Consider the following 24,551-nt stretch of genomic DNA (forward strand, 5'->3'; position numbering starts at 1 on the left):
TTATATTGAATTTAGGGGAGGGATTATTAGAGTATGTTTGAAACTACTAATTGAACTTTAACACTTCACTTTTTGCAAAAAAATTAAAATACTAATTACTAGTGATTTTAGTACTTCATTTTATTTTTTTTTGCAAAAAATGAAGTGATAAAGTTCAATTAGTAGTAGTTTTAATGTTAATGTACAAGGGTTTATGTGGACACTTTCAGTGACGGTCTGTTCATATTTTGATAACACAGCGTAACAAAAATGACACTTTTGCGTGTCTCAAGGATCAAATTATGTGTCTCTAGTAGATTTTGTGTCACTGAATCTGATGCCGTTCTCAGAAATGTTCCAGCACGTCACAATTTTTAGCTACGGACCGCCAAAGTTGTATAAAACACTGGTTTAAGTGATGTTTACATGAAATTTAGAGTATGATTTATCAAACTTTTTTGTGATATGATCTACCAAACATGCTAAATAGGACTTGAACTTTCAATTTAGATACAAATCAGTTGATATTTAATGATAAAATTTAGTTTAAATCGATTTTTTCCAACATGCTTGCAGCCTTCATATAAAATTGTTCATTTCTCTTATATGGCATAATACAATACTTTTCTGAACCACCAAAAATAACATTTTACCATCGAAAATGTTATGAATTTCGATGATAATTATTGTTACATACATGAAGTTTGAATTCTGTGACAAATTGAGCAAATAAATAACCGTACAAGTTGCAAAACTTGCATGCAAGTTGGCTAAAACAGTCATATTTTGCATTTTCAACAGTCAATATCGCAAAAACTAGACATGCCTTGATACTTCTGAAAACGGCAATGGACTCAGCAACCCTTAATTTAGTAAATAGCGGTATTTTGGTGCTTGAGACAAAACCGTGTTTCGCAGTGTAAGCCAATTCATTTAAGTAACCTGTCCACCGTTGTCATGAAAAAATGCATATCAGAATATATTGTATATTTAAAATAAAAGCATGGAACGAGCTCACCAAATTGATCATCCATCCCTGATTGAGAAGCTGTTTATTCAGCATGCTCATTTCACAAAAGTAAAATATCACTCCGGCGACGCGAAAACCTGAACTCGTTTGCAAACAAAAACGAGAAAAAAAAATTTCGGCGACGCGACAACACAAAAATTTTTTTTTTCTAATGAAGATGAAACGAAGCCATAACACAAGCCCTCAAGAGCACAAAACTAGAGAACCAGACAGCGGTTCAAGCTGAAAACCTGATCGATAGATCATTACTCATCAAGCTCTCAGCCCGATCCGCTGTCCGCCTCTCTAGACCCGTGCTCCTGAAAATTTGAGGTTTGGTATCGATGCATCTTCACCTTCTGCTTGGGCTTTGATGAAGCACTGTCCAGCAGAACGCGTGCTGAATTGACTTTAAAACTAAGTGTTGGATAATGGAAGATAAACGTCTAATTATCCACCACAAGGTACAAAAATAATATTAAAAGGAAATGCACGAGCTACTAAAAAAAAACTAAACATTTAAACCTTTACTTTTATGATAATGAACTTACACCATACTAATAATAACTTAGATACTATTACAAATTACGTGGATTTCTATGAAAGATTAACTTTATTCCAAGCTTTTTTCACAAGAAAACCATGACCAAAATTCTGATACTGACATGAAATTTATCTGATGATGACCTTACTTAAAACATAGCCTAAATTTAAAAAAGCCGATTCGTAATTTTCTCATGAAAATGTAGCCCAAAATAGTTGAAAAAAGTGATTTTTTGACGAAACGGCTTAAAAAAGAGACTTTAAAGTGACTGGCTTAAAAAAAGTGACCAAGTCACTAAAAAGTGACTCGCTACCAGCCTTGCCTATATCAGACATTTCGGAAGGGACACGGAAAACAAAATACACCCAAAATTTGAGTTTAAGCCAAGGGGTGTGACAAAATCTAATAAAAAACATAAAAAATGTTTTGTTGACTTAAACAAACGGAAAACATTAAAAAAAAATGAGTAAACAAGTGTTTATGGCCTAAACTTAAGCGTTTGGCACTAAAATTGGGACAGAGCTTTAGGACCCAATTCATGACCAATTGTATTTTTCTATGCGGGTTCCTTTTTCATTTGCTGCTAAAATGAAAATAATCCATCGGGGGGTCTAGTGCAATTTTTTTTTATTTTGTTGTTTGTAGTATCATTTTAAGTGCACCGTAAATCAATAAATTTTGGTGAGGCGAACTGTTTGAACGGTTTTAGATGAAAATGTTGCAAAAATCTAGTGTCAATATCTTGTAGATTATATTCTAGACAGCCTTAAAGTTTACAGGTCGTGGCCGAAATTTAAATTTTCGAGTTGCCTCTCTTCTGCTTTCATCCATTTTTGAAATTTGCATTGCTTTTTAAACTAAGTGTGTCAAACAACCTCTTTTCAATTTTTATTTGTAACTCAAGAGCAATGTTTATCTTTCTGACTTGGTTTAGGAACAAGCGATCGAAAGAAAAAAGGTCGAAAGGACAATAAGACAAAAGGAAGACAAGACAAATGGTCGAAAATGCAAAAGGTCAAAAGGGCCAAAGGTTGAAAGTGTTTGCATAATGGGAAATTAAATCATTTTTGAAAAAATATTTTTCACCTTTTATCCCCTCTTTATTCCTCTTCGATTTTTCGACCTTATGTCATTGATTCTATGACAAGTTCACATTTGTGCCAATGACAGATGCAATATAACATTTCATAAATCCAATATTCCAACCCGATTGCAATAGTAATGCAATGTTGACACTATTGTCTATGTGTTTGTTGTGAGAATTGGCAGAACATATATTCTCAGATTAGCAGCCAGTCTAAGGCTGAAAATCTTGTAAATAAAGATAAAAATATTAATAATAATGCTGACGAATATACACTTCCTTTTTAAATTGATGGTAGAAAAAGTGCAAATGAATTCATACAAACATCGAAAGGTTTCATTCATAACAAATCGAACTGTGAAAGATTGATCGTAAAATTTTGCTAAGAGATCTCAATAAGTGCTGTAATGTTTAGTTTTAGGATAGTTTAGGAATTAGAGTTGTACGGAATGCTATACTAATTCATAAAACAAATAAATTCAATCAGCTTTGAAAATGTTACTCAATAACTTCGCTAGCTTAACAACGATATCAAACGAAGCTTTAAAAAAACATCAGGAGAATCATAAAAGTCTCCGATTACACAAAAAAAAGCCAAAAACAGTGAACTTTAGTGCATACAGACTTGTTTGCTATTTATATCTAGCAGATCTCAAGTACTATGTTTCGAATAGCTTTGTTGTGTTCAAAACTTATAAAAGCGCCTGCTCGAACGACTTTTGATGCTAATCTTACGTCAAAAGACGTTCGAGTTTGTGCTATATTTGAGTCACAAGGATTCAAAATCGTGAAATATGAGCCGTCGCATGTCTAGTTTTGGTGCTAAAACTTAGTGGTCCCATATTACGGGTATTCCGGTGGTCATTTCGGTGCTCCAAAAGGACCAGAATAACCAAAATTTCATTCTTTTGGCAAAATACATTCAAACATAATAAATCGTTATGAGTTGGACACAATTCATTTGGTTTTTTGGCATCAATCTGAGTAATTTCATCGAATTGTCCGGATTGGCTACCATCCGGGTCTCCAGGAACCGGTTCCGCCTGGACCATACTGGAACGAGTTTTTCAAAGTATGTGCACCGGTAATTGGTTTCTTTAGAAATTTTATGACGAAATATCCATCAGCCGATGTGAATTACATACACAAAACTGTGATGGAACCTTACTTTTCGGATGTTCCGGGTTTCCGGAACCGGGTATTAATAACTAAACGATTTGAGAATCTCTATTTAAAAAGTGGGCTATTTGCCCTTTGAAAAAAAAAGCACCACACTAGACAACGGACTAGCATGCAACGCCCAGTGGCACAGCCGGAAAACAGTCTCTCGAAAAGTTTTTCGGACTGAGGCGGAAATCGAACCCACACTCCTTAGCACGATGCAGCTAAATGCCTCGGTGACACTAATCGCACGGCTGCGACGCCCACGAACAGTTCACGTAAATACCTATGCATCAATATAAGGACGCTTCAGATTACTTGTTTAGTTACGAAACTACAGTGTCAAAGGAACTTTTTTAGATGTAGCAGGTTCCCGGTGGTCACAACGACGCAATTCCGGATCTCCGGGTGGGTTTCCAAAAATCGACATGTGTACCTTTCATTTCAGCTCAACAGAACTAAATTTGGTCAACACACTGATTTTTTCGAGCTGTTTGAATTTTCGGATCGAAAACGACCCTAAGTCACAATTTGTAAAATTTATTTTATGGAAGCTCCCATTCAAAACTTTTGTTTCTGCAAGCATAAATGTTCCCACAAAAAATACCTAATTGTCAGAAAACTTCAAATTGCTAGGTTATTTTAATCAAAAGTTACAATGATTTGAATTTTGAAATGGGTCGAAAAGAACCCAAGGTCCTTACTAAGGTTAGGTTATATCCCAATCTCCGTAAAAAAAATTGAAAAAAAATTGTTCTAGACCCCCCGACCGATTATTTTCGTTTTGGTTGCATATGAAAGGGGAAAATCATGGCTTTCTTGTGTCAAAATTTCAGACATGCCGAATTTTTTGTTTTGAAATTGCTCTACGAAACACACCGTGATGCTAAAGTATTGAAGAAAGAGTGCACGGTAAAAAATATAAACGATATTTTCAAATGAAAATTTGAAGCTAATAGTTCTTAAAAACCGCAACATTGATGTTTTTAATTTTTGGATATATTTTGCGGTTGTTGTAGGTATTGTTCAGGACTATTTGGAAAAAAATATGCACGGTAAAAATAATGACAGATTTTTTTTAATAAAAAATATTGAAATCGATTTTATATGAAAATGCATCTGTGATTTTTATTATTTTTGGACATGTTTTAGGGGACAACTTATGTGTTTCATTGCACAATGTTTCATAATGGAAGAATTATGGACAAAAATAAGTTATAATTTTATAAAAAATTACAAACTTTGAAAAAAAATCGAAATAAAGGAAAACAATATTTGTTTATGTGTTGGATATAATAATGGATACATTTAATACATCCAGGTATTTGGCAACACAAGCTAAACAGTCTTTAGAAGGAACAAGTAAATCTCGTACATCTTTCGGGCTAAGTAATGTTGCAAAAGCAATTGTAGAAAACTTTTACGAAGATGATGAAACTAGCCGAGTGATGCCTGGCCAACGTGATTATGTTTCTGTAATGAGAGACGGAAAGCGACTGGCAATTCAAAAAAGGCTAATGATGACTACATTAAGAGAGTCGTTTAATCGATTTACTGAATTACATAGTGGTGTTCAAATAGGATTTTCATCTTTTGCAAAATTGAGACCGAAGAATTGTAAATTGTTAACTAGCTCTGGAACGCATAATGTGTGCGTATGTACTATTCACGAAAATGTAAATTTTAATAATCCATAGTTTAAAGAAATATAATTTACTGCATGATTTAATTTTTTTTACTGATAGTTTATTATGTGAAACAAAAACAGTGGATTGCACCTTACGTTGTTGTGAAAAATGTTTTGATTCTACTACATTTGAACGAAGCTTGTTATCAGAAATCGAAGAGAATGGCATTGACGAATTACAATTTGAACAGTGGGTCACAACCGACAGGTGTGATATTGAAACTTTTTTAAAGCAGCCTGATGAATTTGTATCATATTTTACTCGTAAATTGGAGCAACTAATACCTCATGATTTCATCAAAAAAGAGCAAGCTACATTTTTAAATAACACAAAAACAATTTGATAGAAGGTAAACTTGTGGTAATTTGTGATTTTTCGGAAAACTACACATTTATTCTTCAAGATGAAGTTCAAAGCCATCATTGGAATGCTCAGCGAGCTACTTTGCAATTTCAGAAGATTTGCGCCACGGTACAATCTATTCCGCTGCGTGTATGATTTATCAAACTTTTTTTGTGATCTTATTCACCTAATATAAAGAATAAGACTTAATCTTTCATATTGAATTTAATTTGGTAAAAATCGCACGATTAAATTTCAATGAAATCGTTTTCATCAACATGCTTGCCGTATCCATACCAAACTTTTCGTTTCTTTTATATGGTAAGATGTTCTAAAATGTTAAAGAATATCTTTTGAGCATCGGAAGTATGAGCTATAATTATATTTAATTTTGAACGCATACACTTTGAAGTATGTGGGAAATTTAACAAATAAATCGATATAGAAGTTTGTAAACTATGCTATGCTATTTTTGAAAACGGCAATGGGTACAGTAACTCTAAATTAAGAAAAATTGCTGTAGACAAAAAAATCCACTGTGTTATATCTAATGTTGGCTTTATTGAACCGTAAAATTACGGTTTGAACGATATAAGAGATAAAAATGTTTTAGGTAAGAATGGGTAATAATCTTTTCCTAGATATTCATTCTACAAAATGACCTGTAACGACATAAAAAGAACGGATTTCGAGGGGAAATGAGACGACAGGCGTAACGACAATTATCTGGAGATATTTTAAATATATACTGAGAATATTTTTCCAACTAAAACAAACATTTTACAATGGTGAATTCATAATTATGTTATTCCTGGTTATTATTTTTTATAAGAATTTCGTAAGTACAAAACTTTTTCTTGTAGCAAAATTTCAGTCTTGTACACGACACTGAAGAAAGCCTCACAGTTGAGGTCGAAAAACGCGGTATAGTACTAAATTCTTTTTTTTCATTTATTTAAAATTTCATAGTTTAATTTCGTGGTGTTCCAGTATGATGAACTTCCTCAAAGTATTACTAGTAATACACAAAAATAAAAATAAATAAGTTTTCGAAATTAAAAAAAAAAATCCTGAATAAATTACTTTGAAATTATCTTTAAAACAATTAGAAAAAAATTCAATGAGGATTTTTGAAGTTATTTATGAAAAAGCTCTTGGAACAGTGGAAAACTTTTGAAAGGATTCCTGTAAAACTCAACATAAGCACCCATTTTGAGTAATTCTTGCACGTATCATTGAAAAAAATGCTACTCGTCAGGAAAAAATCGTAGGAAATCCAATTGTCGTGCTTCGAAACGAACCACTGGAATCATTTCAGTAGATTCGTCTAACAAATCCTGAGAAAGATGCATAATCACTTGAATAATCTGTTGATAAATCCTTACTTGATTGAACAACTTCTCCTTTTTCGAGAAAATTCTGAAAAAAAAAACTCTTGGATCAATCTCTGAACAGCATAAAATCCACAAACGAGAAATTCGAAATTTCGGAATTTTTGAAACAATCCAAAAAATACAATAGTGACCTTGATAATTACAATCCGCACAAATCACTACAAACTTAGTTGTAGTAATATTGAATTTGTTAATGGCAACATGTTAAAAGTTAACGTTTATTTACATGTCACGGCTTTACCTTCGCTGGTTGGGATGGGACAAACCCCAAATCGAAAGTCTCGAATGCCTGAAGTCTTCTTATTTTCAAACTCTTTCCATCTTGTAAAAGCATTTATTTGTCATTTTTCAATGAAACAGGACCCAGTCCCTGTATAAGCATAGCGTATACCCTTCACAGGTTTAAAGTTTACATAACGCATGTTCAGAATTGGATTAACATCAAAATTAAATATGAAATTTTAATGTCCATAAAATCGAGGTAGAATGTACATAAAATCGAAGTACATAAAATCGAGGGTCCACTAAATCGAGGTATACCTGTATTTCTTTTTTTAAATAATTTATTTTTTATCCAAAAATTTTCCGTTTTGAGGCATTGTGCAAGAAATTACAAACAATATGCTGCAAAACATATCCAAAAATTAAAAACATCAATTTTGCGGTTTTTAAGAACAATGAACTTCAAATTTTCATTTGAAAATTTCGTTTATATTTTTTTTTACCGTGCATACTTTTTTAAATACTTTAGTACAGTAATATTTCGATATAACGTAACCTCTTTATAACGTAACTCGATATAACGTAATTTTTACCTCGATATAACGTAACTTTTTTTTGACCCCATTTATTTTTACAATTTTCATCAAAAACATGGTTTATGAACTGCTATAAAAATTTTTCAAGATTTAAATCAAAGCAATTCAAGCGTTTACCACAGACAAACAGACCTAACACTTATAACAAATAGCGATCGAAATCATAGTCGAGAGAGCATGTAGGCCCAATGCTAAAATTGATGTATTTGGCCGGTAGACCAACAGATAGCGGTAGTGTGTAAACGTCAAACACGAACAAAAACTATGCGAGCGCTGCCGGTGGTGGACTGACCACCTACAATATATTTGAATCGACCGTTAAAAAGGTGGTCGATGGACAACGGCAAGAGTGTGACGTCTGTTTGTCTGTGCGTTTACTATCACTGAATACAGTCATAAATCGATATCGAAATTTCTCGACGGATTCTGAGGATGCCTCCAGATATTCCGAAAATAATTGCTCCATGGACTTATCTTAAGGTGAAGATGAATCGAAGCCAAACCTCAAATTTTCAAGAGCACGGATCTGGAGAACCAAATATCCGTTTAAGCTGAAAACTTAATCGATTGGTCACTAGCTGGAGGTGATTAAGTTTTCAACTCAAACGGGTGTTCGGTTCTCCAGATTTGTGCTCTTGAAAATTTGAGGTATGGCTTCGATTCATCTTCACCTTAAACTGTCCTGGTATTCATGTATAAACTTAAAACCTATTCTTAAAATAATTCCGACAGGGATATTCCAGAAATTCTACAAGTTGACCCTCCAGATATTCATGTGTTATTTCTCCAGGATACAAAGTGGATTCAACTATGCATTCTACAAACAATTCCACATATGATACCTTATACTTTTCCGGAGTTTAGAAATTTATAAATTATTTCAACATTTTTTCATGAATCCTTCCAGCGGCCTTTTTAAAGAACAATCCAGTTATAATTCTTGGAATGCTCTACAAATTATTTAAAAAACCGTATAGGTATTCGTCCAAAAACCTGAAAAACAATTTTCTTGGCATTTCTCCACCAATTTAATTATGATTTTCTGCAGAACTTTTTACAAATATTTATGCAGAAACCATTCTATATACTACTTTAGGTTCTTCAAGGATGCTATGTGAAATGAAATCTTTCATTGATTCCAACACGAATTTCTAAAGAAAGATTCCAATGATTTCATTGGGTTCTTCAAGTAATTCTTGAAGACGATAAGTCTAGAAATTTTTCTATGGAATCTTTTTTATTACAATAATATATTCAGGGATACTAAAAACTGAGCATTCCGGAGTTCTTCCAGAAATCTCTCCTAATATACTACCAAAAATTCACAACGTATTCGTTCAGAAACTTTCGCATGAAAAATTACTCGAAGATAGTTCTTGTTTTTGGCAGTTTTCTAGTGATTTCTTCATGAATTCTAAAAAAAAAAATTCAAAGAATTCTTGGGACATCAATTCTAAAATTCTGTCCAGAAATTACAAAAAGATTTGCTTTAAGAGTTTTACCACGAGTTCCTCATAACAAAATTCTTGAAATTCCATAACTGCTTGCTAGAAATGTTCATGGATTGCTCAACATTAACATTTTTAAAGATTTCTGAAAGATCTCATTTATGAATTTATTGTATAGTTTCTCCGAGTGTTCAAGGATTCCTCCAAAGTTTTTTCCTGAATACATTTCATTAGGAAATACTGAAATAAAAAGGTAAAAGTAAAAAAAAAACAAAAAGAAAAATATAAGAAAATTTCATACGGAAAAATATTTTAAAAAAAATATGTGAGATAAACTGAAAATGCCTGCTAGTTCAATAATATCAATGTAAGACCCATTTTCTCACCAAACAATACATGATGAACGAAATTCAGAAAAAAAATTGCTTCGATATAACGTAACCTCGATATAACGTAACGAAAATAAAAATCGAGTTACGTTATATCGAGGTATTACTGTATATAGGTTTTGATCAAACAATAAACAATTCAGCTACGACTCACTCAATCAAAATAAAATATTTCTGGAATGGAGAAACACGAAATATGTTTGAAAAGGGCCTATTTTACTTTTTTATTTGAAAATTTTATGTAAATATGAGTATATCTCGAAATTGATGCAACCATTGTTTTCCTCAATTTCGATTTTTTTTTTCTAAATCTGTAATTTTTTAAAAAATCATAACTTTTTTGTCCATAATTCTTCCATTTTGAAACATTGTGCAATAAATCACATAAGTTGTCCCCTAAAACATATCCAAAAATAAAAAAAATCGAAACTGCGTTTCTGGAGAAAAATCGATTTTAAAATTTTGTTTTTGAAATAAAAAATAAATTGTAACTTTTTTTTACCGTGCATATTTTTCTCCATATAGTCCTAAACAATACCTACAACTTTGTAGAAGATCTCAAATCGATCGGACAAACCGTTTTCGAGTTACAGTTTTTAAAGATTTGCTATGCATTTTCCGATACGCCCTTCTCAAAAATAAGGCGAGGTTCAAAATGGCGGTCTGAAGGTGCAAAATGGCAATTTTGGTCATAAAGAATCTGTATGCAAATTTTCAGGCGATTCAAAAAATACAAAAATTAAATTAAAAAAAAAATTCGTCATGTTCGGTGGAATTGCTCATTAACTGCATGGCTTTCGGTCGTTTGTCTGTGTGACAACAGTTGTGAAATACGTCACAATCGGACTAATCTAAGATATTTGCTCTTACAGTAGCTGCAGCGAAACTGCCGAAGACATTCAGGCTTACGTCAAAGAAGTCACCAAAGAGTTGGCAACGGAGATCAAATCCGAAATTCGGGACGTCATTTCCAAAGTGGAAGACGCGCTGGAGAGTACGGACAGTCTGGATATGACGGGAGCATCTATGAGTTCCCTTGGTAATATTAGGTTAGTTAGGTCGAAGGCATCGGTAGACATTCGTGACCAATACAAAAATCGTTCATTTCAGTGTCAACAACGACATCAAACGTGATTCGATCTCAACAAGCGATGTCGTGGACTACCTCCGCGAGTTTAGCAAGGGAATGATGAACGAGGTCAAGTCGGAGATCCGCGATGTTGTGAATGCCGTGGATGAGATCATCTCGCCCGAAGGTTGTCTAGGGTCGCGCAAAAACTCTCCACCGGACATCCTCAAGGGCAATTCGGCCGGCGCTGGTGGTGGACATAGACTGTAATAACTACTACTATTCACTACATCCATACTCACACGTACCCCTTGTCCCCCTACACGAAAACGTTTCTAGGCTGGTGCACTACTAACCACGGTTCCAAATTTTCTCCTCCCGTCCTGTTTCGTACGACCCCCCTTGTCTACAGCTTGATGAAGCAGCGCTTCAGTGATATCACACCCGACACCAGCCGGCCCAAGTCCGCCGACATTGACAAACATCGTTCGGAATCGTTCCCTCGGCCAAACTCGTCAATCCATGCTGCCACGGCGCCCAGTCCTGAGCACTCGGGCCCAGGCTTCCCCTACACTGGTGCCATCGCCAAAAAGTCAGATCTCACCTCGTCCATGTCGTCGCAGGACTCCGGTATCAACATGAGCTTCACCGAGCATGACGACAAAACACGCAGCGCGTTCGGCAAAGACAGGTAAACTCACGTCGACCAGACCATTGATAACCCATGCTCCAAAATCTCCCTCTCCCCATCTTTTCCAGAAACCGTACAATTTCAGCTCATCTGGAGAAGGACTCCGCACGCCATCAAGCGCCACAGCGACGGGTTCAGTCGGAATCTGCCGCACCGCCGTCGCTAGCAGCTCCAGAAACTCCGGAACCGACGACACGCCTCCCGACCACCCCGGAAGTGGTGGACGTGTTCACTCCGAAAAGCGCCCTCATTCGTCAGTCGAACGTTCTGAAGAGCACGCCCTCGCAAGAGCTCGATCCGGACGCCGGTCCGGAGGGTGCCCGGTGGCTCAACCTCCCCAAGGACATTTGGAAACAGGCAGCTGAGGTTAATGACTAAAATTTTCTTTTTCAAATTTTGGGCTTGCACGATCCGTACTAACAACGTTCCATTCCGAGAAATTGCGGCTAATTGGCGAACACTAAGCCTACTAATTGGTTCATCTCGTCTAATCGCATCCCACTAATCATACACTGAGGCAAAAAAACTTAATAATTTCTTAAGGAATAATTATGATTTGGCGCCACAACGATTATTGTTGAAATTTGTAAGTTTTACTTATGATTTTGGTGAAGAATTTCAGTAATGAATTTCATAAGTCAATCAATGAAATTCGGTAATAAACGCAATGGTATTAAGTCGAATCGTTTTATCAATCGATAATGTTGTTCGCCTTTTATTTCAGGCGTGCACAAAAATTGACATGTTTTGATAACATGTGATCTGTTAACGATTAACTTGTAGCCAACATCGAAAGCGGAGTAGTTCTTCTAGCGATTGCTATGATAAATATTTCAAGTAATTGTTGATAAAGAATTCAAAGCTCTCACTTATGAAATTTATGATCCCATTTTCGAAATGTTTAAGCGTGCAATGAAACCATAATTTGGCTGGTTCATAAGTCTTGATTTATGGAAAACCTAAGTATTTTTGCCTCAGTGTAGTTCACCATGCTCCAAATTGGGTCGCACAAACCGAAACCTCACAATTGACTATTGGTCCTCTGTTTTTCTTTGTACGATGTTCAAACCGCTGGGAATCAAGTAGGCTGACGTTTGCTTCTTTTCCCTTTCCATTTCTCTTTCCGTTTTCTTCTTTCATCTCAACTCGGAAGATGTTTCGCGTAGTGATAGAATGGTTCAAGGTTTAGCCGAGGCAAACCGCTTCCGAATTGCTACCATGCACCAGTCATCCAGGAAGAAAAAAAAAACTGTTGATTCAATTGAACAATAAGCTGTTTAACGTTGTGTTTGTGACTTTGCTGAGATATAAAGCTTACGAGAAAAGAGTTTCATCATTGTGATCCTTCAAATCGCTTTTGCAAGTAATGATTATTGAACGCGTTATTTTAAGATATAAGCATAATCAAACAGAGATTTATACAAACAAATAAAAAGATGTCCTATAAATAGTTTAAACGACTTGTTGTTTTCATTTTTTTCCTTCTTGGCGCAAAGCAATCGAGAATTGGTTTGATTGGATGGAAGTTATTGAAACAGAGAAGTTGCTTTACGCTCGACGGCCGACTCTAACTTTTGCCCTCATATAGCCTTAACATAAGTAACTTTATTTAGATGGTCTTGGTTAACATAAAATTGAGATTTCAGAAGAGACATTTCACATTTCAATTTCGACCTCGAAAATAGAGCTTTTCAATCACCGGTGGTTGGGAACTGTACATGTGCATGAATATCTCTAGCGGTTACTGGCAATCAGGCATCAAAATTATCAGATAGACGATGATACTATCATCTATCTGATAGACAACTGATACTATCAGTTCAGACAGATGATACTATCACTTCTTGTCTATCTCTGATAGTATCACTGAGAGAACGGTTTCTATCAGAGATAGAGGATAGAGAGATAGTATCCCTATCCCAAAAATTTCTCATCATGATACTATCAGAACAACATCTCTCAATAAAAAATGATAGAGGTTCTATCTCTATCAATTGATAATATTATATAATAAAAATTCAGGGTGTCCATCCATCCGGGAAATCCGGGAAAACCGGGAAAACCCCGGGAATAACAAATGACCGGGAAAAATACGGGAAATACCCGGGAATTTGAAGAACACCCCGGGAAAATATGTGTTTCAAACATAAAACTACCGGTTTGTTTAAATTTTAAGTCGTCTGTTATTAGTACTTCACATTATGAATAATTTTTGGTAAGTAGGATCTTTGAAACATTTCTCGAAGGGTACTTAAGGATTTTTGGAAAGGTGCTTTTCGAGATGAGTGTTAGATTTCCATTTTAGTTCTTGGTAAATATTTAATAAGATATTTACTGTAGTCCAACCGATAATTGACCAGTATTTGAAAGTTCTTTCTGAGAGATCACTGAAGTATTAGTAAATTGCTAATAAGATTTTAGGGGATTCTAGAAAAGATCCTAGGCTGATTTTGCTTGAAATTCTTAGTAGATTTTTAGAGGTTGGCAAAATGCTAAGCCAAAAAAAGTTTGCATTTATTGGGAGATCTTCTGAAATCCTGGACAGATTCGTAAAGAGTTCCCTTTGACGGATTTCTAGGGTTGTTGATGATACTGATTCTTGATCAAGCCTTGCCAGGATTACTAATTTGACTAGTCTTTGATCTATTACAAAGTTATTATGAGGCCTCCGACGAGATTTTGTGTAGATTTCTGCAGATAGACAGCGAATTCTTTCAATCATCCAAAACAAATTTCGTAACTAGATCTTTGATAGATAAATCAATAACGAGCGCCTCTAATTATTCTTGACCAGATTTTTGTTATGTTTTTGACAAGATTCTTGATATCTTGATCAAATCTTTTGAAGATTACCTGGAAATGGCAATCTTGAATTTTTTGTCAAAAGTTTCAGCCAGTTTCATAGGAGAACAATAACATGTATTCGGAAGTACCGTCTCTGTAATTTTTTTTCTTGGATTCAACATGAGTTTTATCAGATCAACTATTTCTCCATGAACAAGCCATGTTTAACGCATAATTCCTAAGGCATTCTTAGAAGGAAATGGGTTGGCTATTTGTTTATATAATTCCAAAATTTCTCTGAACTTCCTATGAATTGGGTCCTAAACTGTTTGATGAATTCTTGTTCTTATTTAATAATACGAAAGAGCATGTTCAGGCGACTATTTTAGCAATTTTTCAAGCTCAAATAACGGATATATCATATTCAAACTTTAATTTGAAAAATAATTCCAAATATGAACCTTGACGATCACATTGTCGAAAAAAACGCCACAGGGCTTTCAGTTTTAATCTGAGAGTTTTAACACTAGGGTTGTTCCTATCTGACATTTCGGAAGGGACACGGTAAACAAAATATACCCAAAATCTCAAAAACCGTAAAAAATGTTTTTTGGACTTACACCAACGAAAAACATTTAAATATTCAGTAAACATGTGTTTCTGGTCTAAGTCTTAGCGTTTGGTACTAAAATTGGGACAGGGCTTTAAGACCCTATTCGAGGGGGTCACGATCTTTTAGATATTTCAACAAATATGTTATATCTTTTGATCTAAAATTCTTTAAAAATTTTAACCAAAAATACAGAGCTATTACAAAAACTTCAAAATGTTATCCGCGAAAACCGCGACTTCTGAAATTCGATCCGCGACTGGAAGCAGAAGTACCAATCCGCGAAAAAAAATATTCAAATTGTCATCGAAATCTTCATGTCACAATACCCAATCGATTTTTAATTGTTTCAACAAATTTCTGTGTTCTTTGATGCACTTTTCTTAGTACCGTAATCCAGGGGCAAATTAATCACTATAACTTTCTGTTATATTATCCTTAGGAACTGAGATATAGATATAACCTAATTTCGGCAAAACCAGTACTTCGTTGATCTCCATCAGTGCATGTAACTATTTTTTTAGGAAATAATAATGTATCATAAACCTAGCTTGAAAATAAAAAATTGAAAATGGTCCACTGGTGCGAAATTGATTTTCATATAATAAAGTAAAAATAAGAATAATAAATTTCTCCTAAATGTGGGTCCCCAAATGCAGAAAATGACGTCAAAAAATCTTACAGCTTTTGCAATTGACCATTTTATTGTGAAGTTTAATTTTGGAAACTACGCTAGCATGATTTTAAAATCGAGTTCAATAGTTCAACAAAATTCATATACTCAAATTTTGCATATAAACTTAGCACCAGCGGATTGTTTAGTACTGACTTTTCCGACAGTATTGCTTACACCTAAAAAAACTGTTAATATTTATGTGCAAAAGTATCCTTATAAAACTAAAACTGTTTGAAATCTTGGCACGTATGAAGCATCCTTAAAAGATATTGCTTCTTGATACCGACCAAATTCGCCAAATGACCCGGATTACGGTAACATTTCATTAGTCCGACAGTAATTGACCAATGTACAGTACATTGCATTATACATTTAAAGCTCTTTCGACGTTTAAAAAAGATGCGTGAATATTTTGACTTGCAGATCCTTTCCTTATCCCACTAACCCAATATCCTTTCCACGGAAACTGTGGATATGCAGAGGTATACTCGGTCTCTAGTAACAATGGTTGTCGAACATTCTTTCCCTTCCCCGATAACCGTAAGGACGTGGCCGCCACTGTTATCGACTTTCAAATTATAAGCTTTCGGATTGTGCATTTTCAGAATGGTAGCAAATTGTTTAACTGACATTTTTCCGATATTATATCTAGATACACAATGAATCCTAACCATCTTAGCTAGTGCCTTCAGATTTTATATTCTTTAATGCTTTTTGTTAAATGTCGAATTACAGATGAAATGTTATTTATATTTTCCTACACCACATTTTTTACTTTCAAGAATCCGTCATCGTAATTATTGCCATCATCAATACTTCACAAACAGTTTTTCAGTTTAAAACTGAAACTTATACGATGAAATTGTGTTCACTGTGTTTTAGTTGAAGAATTGAATATAGTGAATTCATTTTCTTTCAAGTAAACTTTCTTGATTTTGAACGAAAAAAAAACGCTATTTTCTGCAAAACTGGGCCCTAGTGACTAATCTATAAATTGCACTTTACAGCACTCAATGAGATGAAGAGAGTTTACATTTTTAAATACAAATTTCCTAATAATGAACTGCACAACTTGTGTCGAAACAATTTATTAACGATTTTTGTGGCATGATTTAGGAAATCCGCGATTTTCGCGACAAAATTGCAGTCATTCGTGATGTTTGCGCATGGCCTGGCGAAATTTGCGACAGCTCTGATATCGAGTCGCAGGATCTTTTTGTAATCTCTTTTTTAAGTTCTTGGACATCCGGGAAAAATCCGGGAATTTGAAAACTGATTTTGAATGGACACCCTGAAAATTGTTGGACTATGGGCATAGAAAATTAACTAAATTCCATATTTAGCGGCTTCAGGAGTGTAAGAATTGTTGGAAACCCATGCAATATGGGTATTTTCGGAAAGGGCGTGACGAGGAGATGACGAAAATCGATGTCCGGCGCCATTTTGAAATCCAAGATGGCGGCCTCCAGATGAGTAAAATCATTGGAAACCCATGCAATATGAGTATTTTCGGAACGGGCGCGACGAGGGAATGATGAAAATCGATGTCCTACGATGGGATGACGAAAATCGATGTCCAACGCCATTTTGAAATCCAAGATGGCGGTATCCGGATAAGTAAAATCATTGGAAACCCATGCAATATGGGTATTTTCGGAACGGGCGCGACGAGGGGATGACGGAAATCGATGTCCGATGCCATTTTGAAATCCAAGATGGCGGCCTCCAGATGAGTAAAATCATTGGAAACCCATGCAATATGAGTATTTTCGGAACGGGCGCGACGAGGGAATGATGAAAATCGATGTCCTACGATGGGATGACGAAAATCGATGTCCAACGCCATTTTGAAATCCAAGATGGCGGTATCCGGATAAGTAAAATCATTGGAAACCCATGCAATATGGGTATTTTCGGAAAGGGCGTGACGAGGAGATGACGAAAATCGATGTCCGGCGCCATTTTGAAATCCAAGATGGCGGCCTCCAGATGAGTAAAATCATTGGAAACCCATGCAATATGAGTATTTTCGGAACGGGCGCGACGAGGGAATGATGAAAATCGATGTCCTACGATGGGATGACGAAAATCGATGTCCAACGCCATTTTGAAATCCAAGATGGCGGTATCCGGATAAGTAAAATCATTGGAAACCCATGCAATATGGGTATTTTCGGAAAGGGCGTGACGAGGAGATGACGAAAATCGATGTCCGGCGCCATTTTGAAATCCAAGATGGCGGCCTCCAGATGAGTAAAATCATTGGAAACCCATGCAATATGAGTATTTTCGGAACGGGCGCGACGAGGGAATGATGAAAATCGATGTCCTACGATGGGATGACGAAAATCGATGTCCAACGCCATTTTGAAATCCAAGATGGCGGCATCCGGATTAGTGAAATCATTGGAAACCCATGCATTACAGTTATGTCCCGATTTTGTCTGCCCCATGCTGCCCCAGGGTTGACAAAATCGGGATAAATTTTTTCAACTGGTTTCAAGTTTTATATTGACTTAAGGACTTAGTTTTATGATTTTGTTTATATAAACATTGTTTTTTTACTTCCATTTTCTATGTACCGTAATCCAAGATAATATTGACAAGTTTCTCGGAAAATTATTAAAAAATTCATATATGAAAAATTCGATCTTTAGATGATTGTTTTGACGTAGCCAAAGTCATAATTGACTTTATGCACCCAATATTGCCAGTATAGACTTGTTTAGTCTAATTCAAATAAATATAAATTTGAAGCTGACAAAATCGGGAACGAAGGATGCTAATATCGGGTCAAAAAGGGTGCTTACATCGGGGTAGATAAAATTTTGGATTTCAAAATGGCGTCGGACATCGATTTCCGTCATCCCCTCGTTGCGCCCGTTCCGAAAATACCCATGAGAACATACTTTAAGTTATTTCTATTAGCTCTTTCCCATTATGCGCAAGATTTTTGTTTCGCTTTGTTTCAATGATAGGATAGATAGGGATAGCTATGGAAATTTGCTGATAGTATCTTTTTCCCCAAAGATAAATGGTAAAGATATGCTTGATCCATCAGTGATGAAAGAATGCTGATAGTACCTCCATCCGTCTATCAATGGATAGAGATAATATAGTCTATCTTCTATCCATCATTTTTCAAGAAGTGATAGTATCCCTATCACTACCCATAGGGATAGTATCATTTGATAGTATCAAAAGATAGACGTGATAATGATAAATGATAGGGATAATTTTAAAGCCTGCTGGCAATGAAGAAAACTAGTCAAATTTAGGACTGGCTATTTTTGTCCACTTCCTCGACGAATTTATTTACAACTTTAAAAAAGACTAAAATCTGTTCGAGTTGTATCTTCAAATCGCTCATCCTTTTTAAAATTTCGACAGTGAATTTTGCCTGAATTTTGTCGTGGTGATAACATTAGTAAAAATTATGTTGGATTCCTGCAAAAGCTGCTAGAATCATAATTAATGAAACTGTGTTGAAAGTTAGCAAATTGTCATTCGATAGGGTCCTAAAGCCCTGTCTGAATTTTAGTGTCAAACCAGAAACACATGTTTACTCAATTTTTATATGATTTTCGTGGATTCACGTTTAAAAAACAATAGGGTTCTAAAATTTTTGATAAAAGCTTGTTTTTATTAAACAACACGACAAAGCGGGTTCTTGCTAATACTTTGGCAAATTTTCCCGCTTCAATAACGGCTATAACACATTTAAGCTTTAATGGGTCCAAATTTGAATCTTGACACTTTGGATCATGTTTGACATTAACTTCGTTGACAAAAACGCCACCGGGCTCAACGTTTTTACACTGGGGTTGTTCCTATCTGACATGTCGGAAGGAATACGGAAAACAAAACAAATGAGTTTAAAATAAGGTGTGTGACAAAATCTCAGTTTACATCTACTCTTCTCATTGGAGTGCTATATATATAGTTAATTTTTTTCCAATCAGTAAACATCCAACCATCGAGTCATTCCATGTAGCGGAGCGAATTCCCGCTGTAAACGTTACGTCTGTTTATCTGTGGTTATTCTATTGTTTTCATACCTGTGTTGAAATTAGTTTTTGGAATTCAGAAGGCCGGAAAAAATAAGCAAACCTTAAAGCACAAATAAAAAGCATGAAATACTGTTTTATGCACCAAGAAAAAGTCTGAAAGGTTTCTATTTTAAAAGAAAGGTCTCTAAAGTATCTCTTTCATCCAATATGGTCTCTTAAATCTCGATTTTCTAATTTCTCCTCTCGATTAATCCTTCAGAGACTATTACGCAATTATTCTTCAGAAATGTATTCTCAAATTCTTAGTGGAAAAGCTTCAGTAATTGATTTAGTTTTACTTTAAGGTTCTTCATAGATTCTCCATTATTCCTACCAGAAATTTGACCACAGATTTTTCGATAGATTATTAAAGGAATTTTTAAAGATCAAGGAATTAAAGGAATTTTTAAAGATCAAGTGGAAATTAATCATGAAGCCTCCAAGGAACCTTTAATAAATTCGACCAGGGATTATTTATATTTTTTGCCCTGTCTTAATTTTAGTGTCAAACGCTTAAATTTAGGCCAAAAACACATGTGTACTCAATTTTCCACTGTTCTCCGTTGGTTTAAGTCCAAAAAACATTCTTGTATTTTTTTTAGATTTTGTCACACCCCTTGGCTTAAACTCAAATTTTGGGTGTATTTTGTTTTCCGTGTCCCTTCCGAAATGCCAGATAGGAACAACCCCAGTGCTAAAACTAAAACCCCTGTGTTTTTTTGTCGACTAAGCAAACGTCAAACATGATCAAAAGTGTCAAGGTTCATTTATGGACCCAATTTTTAAATTAAAATTCAAACATGATAATAGTTGTTCTTTGAGCGGGAAAAAATTGATAAAGTAGTTGCAGTAACATGCTATTTCGTTTTATTAAATAAAAACAAGATATCATTAAAAATTTTAGGACCCAATTGAAATTATCTTGGATTTTTAAATATCTCATGTCTGGTTTCATGCCAGAAAATACTTCAGCAATTCCGATCATTCCTACACAAATTTCTTCGAGGATGATTTTACAGGATATTATCCAGAGTTTTGATTGATTGTTATTGTATATCTCTCACTTGCTTCTATCTTCCATTCTAAATCTATCACACTCAAACTATTCGTTCATAGCAAACGCTAGAACCAGAGACAAACAAGAAACTCCGTGAAAAATGCTTTGAAAATAATGCATACTGTAATACGAGTATTGCTCCTTATCGTGATGTCAAGAGTAATACTTGTTATGATTCTCAGAAAAAAGATAAATCCAATCTCTGGCCGGATTTCTTATTGGAATTTCTCTGGTCTCATATGACTTCTGTTCTCGTTTTTCAAGTACGATGTTTCAAATTTTCAGAGTTTTAAAACACCCAGTCGCCATCAGTCCTGGCATGTTCAAATATAAATTAACAAAATTTCTCTCAAAAGTTTTGCCAGCCAACTATACTACAAACATATCACAAGGTGGTCTGTCCAAACATGTATTCAGATTTCTGTTCCTCCTGAAATTTTCTTTGAAACTTTTCAAGGAATTCCGTCAGAAACTGATCTGTTTTTCCTCGAAAGTAATTTGGGATTTCAAATTTTGCTAAAATCCAGTGTATCTCTATTTTGTACTTTGGCTTATCGTTTTCTTAGGACAATATTACTTGTCACCTATAAAACAGGAAAAATCAATATAAATCACCAAATAAATAGGGTCCTAAACTGCCCATAAACGCATAATTGTCCCATGTGAATAGGAAATCCAGCAAACATGGGACTGACATGCATTTATGGGCAGTAAAGCCCTGTCTCAATTGTAGCACCAAACGCTTAAGTTTAGGTCAAAAACACATGTTTACTCAGTTTTCTAATGTTTTCCGATGATTTAAGTCCAAAAAACATTTGTTATGTTTCTTTAGATTTTGTCACACCCCTTGCCTTAAACTCAAATTTTGGATGTATTTTGTTTTCCGTGTCCCTTCCGAAATGTCAGATAGCAACAACCCCAGTGTTAAAACTACAAGCCCTGTGGTGTTTTTGTCGACTAAGGAACGTCAAACATGATCAAAAGTGTCAAGGTTCATATATGGACCCAATTTTTAAATTAAAGTTTAAGCATGATATAGCCGTTATTTGAGCGGGAAAAATGTTAAAGTAGCTGCAGTAGCATGCTCTTTCGTGTTATTCAGTAAAAATAAGATTTCATTAATAATTTTAGGACCCACTTTGAATGACGCTTCTGAATGACAACATAGTTTAGTACACTGAAAACAGCGTTGCAGACTCAGTGCTGTTAAATGTCAAAATTTTGTTAACATTTAACTGCTTATAGCTCCCTTGCATGCGAAATATCGCATCAGCAAATATTGGCAACCGATCGTAATTCGGAAAAGGTCACCGGGAAAAACATTTTCCGATGACTTTTCCACTAGGAGCGATGATATTAGCAATATTCAAATGTCAAAGTCACGTGAAATTCATGACATTTAACAGCTCTGGTTGCAGTTAAAAATACTATATTAGAGGGTTAAATTAAGTACACAACGCCACTTGATTTATGCAGACTAAATTTGCATTTACTTCAAATATTTTGTGCATTCAATTTTACCATGGTACCATTTCGACAGTAAAAATTACTATATCATAGTTAAAAACCTGCAGCAAGCCAGAATCGAACCGAGGATTTTGCGATTGTCACGCACGAACGTTTATCGCTCGGCTATCGATGCGGTTGGATCGAGAGGGACCAAAACGCAAATAAAAAGCGTTCTTGATAGCTCAATCGTGATTGGAATAGTACAGTGGGATTCCGTTTTTGGCATGCTCCGTTTTTGGCATGCTCCGATTTTGGCACCCCCCGATTTTGGCAACAAAATGGATCCGTTTTTGGCAACATTTTTCAATAGCATTAAAATTTGTATTTTTTTTAAAATATTATCGTGTCTGTTGCTTTAGTCATTTGAACAGCATGTCACCTCCACACCGATTACATTCCAGAGCTCCATTTTCGTCGATATTTCCCCAAATCTCACCAACTACTAAGGACTCGCGTACGCGCTTATTTACTTCAGAATGGTCATTGGCCATACATTGACAACGTTTCATGAGGCCAATAGTCTCCACCAGTATCTCAACTAAAGACTCTTTTCTTAGGCATTCATATTGAATGTCCAGCCCACTTGAGTCTGCCAGTAGGTGATACAATAAAAAACACTTTTCTTCAGATTTGGAACAGTTTGTTTGAACAAAGCACCAGCACCGACATAAGAGCATAATCTATGACTCACACAGAGTTACAATCATAAATCTTGTCTCATCTTTTATGGATTTATGGATTATGGATTTACAAACATAGCGCGTGTAAAAACACACCGCAATAATATATACAAATATGTACAGCAAAATGTCGTGCATCATAACTTTTAATAAATTTCATTAAATAATATGACAAATGCGAATACAGTCCAAACTACAATTTATTCTCAATAATATCATCGAAGCGTGCGATAAATACGACTGAGAGTGTTTTAACTATTTGTCTGTGGTATTGGTGTGTATATTGATCTCTCTGCGTCAACTATTTAAAGCTACGTTTCCTTTTTTCTATAGACTCTGTAAGGCGTTAGATTTGTTAAGAGACGATCCAGAATTCTGTAATCAAGCATACGTGTCTTAACATCATCAAAATGTTGCTTACGAGCTGAGTCTATGAGATTCCTAACTGTACCCTGGAGAATCCTTAAGGGATTCTTGGTTTTTGTGGGACTTTCCAGAAATTTTAATGAATTCATGAGGATATCTGCAGATTCCAAGTGGACACTGAGGGCTTTTTGAGGGATCCTTAGAGTGTATAAATGGTTATGGAGAATTATGTCCAAAATCTGGTAATTCCTAATAAACACTAGGGCGTCCTGTAAATTTTAAGCAGGATAATGTGAATTTCTAGTGGTATTTTTAATATTTCCGGCGAAAGCTTGGGGGCTTTGAAAAGGTTCCCAGAGGAATTTGAGGTGTGCTATTATTATTATTTATCTTTATTAGGAAGATTTTCAGCCCTTGGCTGGTTCATCTCCGTTGAGGTGTGCTAGTGGTAGCCTAATAATAATAAACTTAAAATGTTTTTTCATCGGAGACTTGAGAATTTTCAGCAACATCGCAGCGGAATTCCAAGATATTAACTCCTAGCAAAATCCTTAGCAAGATCCTAAGAACTCTATGCAAGATCCTGCGGATGCTTGGCAAGATGCTTCAGAGCTCAAGCATTTTTCTGTATATTTCTTATGAGAACCTGAAGATTCCTATAAGGTTATTGAGGTTTCATAACAGGATCCTGTAAATTTCAATTGATTTCATAAGGTAGGTGTAAAACATATATCAAGCACAATGAAAAATTATTTCAAGTAAAAATTAAATTCTACTAAATTACAAGTCACATTTATGCATCATCTCATCTTTATGTTTGCCCTTTTGATTGCAGTCAACAGTTCATTATAAAATGTTTTACTTTATCAGAAACATAAATTGAAAAAGCAATTCTAAACTTACCGAATTTTTCAAATTTTACGCATAATTCCAAAAGTTAAACTGATTTTGAACGTTCATTCAATTAAAAAATAAGCTAATGCCGTTTTGCAATACCCAGCGCTTTTGATTCGTAAATACGTCTTTATAAGAAAAAAAAATATTTTTTCGTGTTCTTTCATAGTTTTAAGAAAATATCTAGTTCTTGAATAAAGGTCACTTATGCGATTATTGGTTTTACAAGGGCCTTTCATACAAAAATTAAAGCTTCTAAATATAATTGAAGATGTTGAGGCGTAAAAACGCCACCAGAAAAACGTTTGCC

General features: G+C 35.0%; 1 protein-coding gene across 3 annotated transcripts in view; it reads left to right on the plus strand.

Moving 5' to 3' along the window:
- LOC5576154 overlaps positions 1–24,551 on the plus strand; it is a 186,467-nt gene that overhangs the window by 157,060 nt on the left and 4,856 nt on the right. For 2 of the 3 annotated variants that reach the window (XM_001662451.2, XM_021838373.1), the window contains 4 exons: positions 10,729–10,905; positions 10,967–11,191; positions 11,338–11,616; positions 11,685–11,982. In XM_001662451.2, coding sequence (XP_001662501.2) covers positions 10,729–10,905; positions 10,967–11,191; positions 11,338–11,616; positions 11,685–11,982 — 979 coding nt within the window. Of the gene's footprint in view, positions 1–10,728; positions 10,906–10,966; positions 11,192–11,337; positions 11,617–11,684; positions 11,983–12,769; positions 13,074–24,551 lie in introns of those variants that run through there. The other variant, XM_021838374.1, reaches the window with a different exon arrangement.

Source organism: Aedes aegypti, chromosome 1 (assembly GCF_002204515.2).
Source record: "Aedes aegypti strain LVP_AGWG chromosome 1, AaegL5.0 Primary Assembly, whole genome shotgun sequence".
Classification (NCBI taxonomy): domain Eukaryota; kingdom Metazoa; phylum Arthropoda; class Insecta; order Diptera; family Culicidae; genus Aedes; species Aedes aegypti.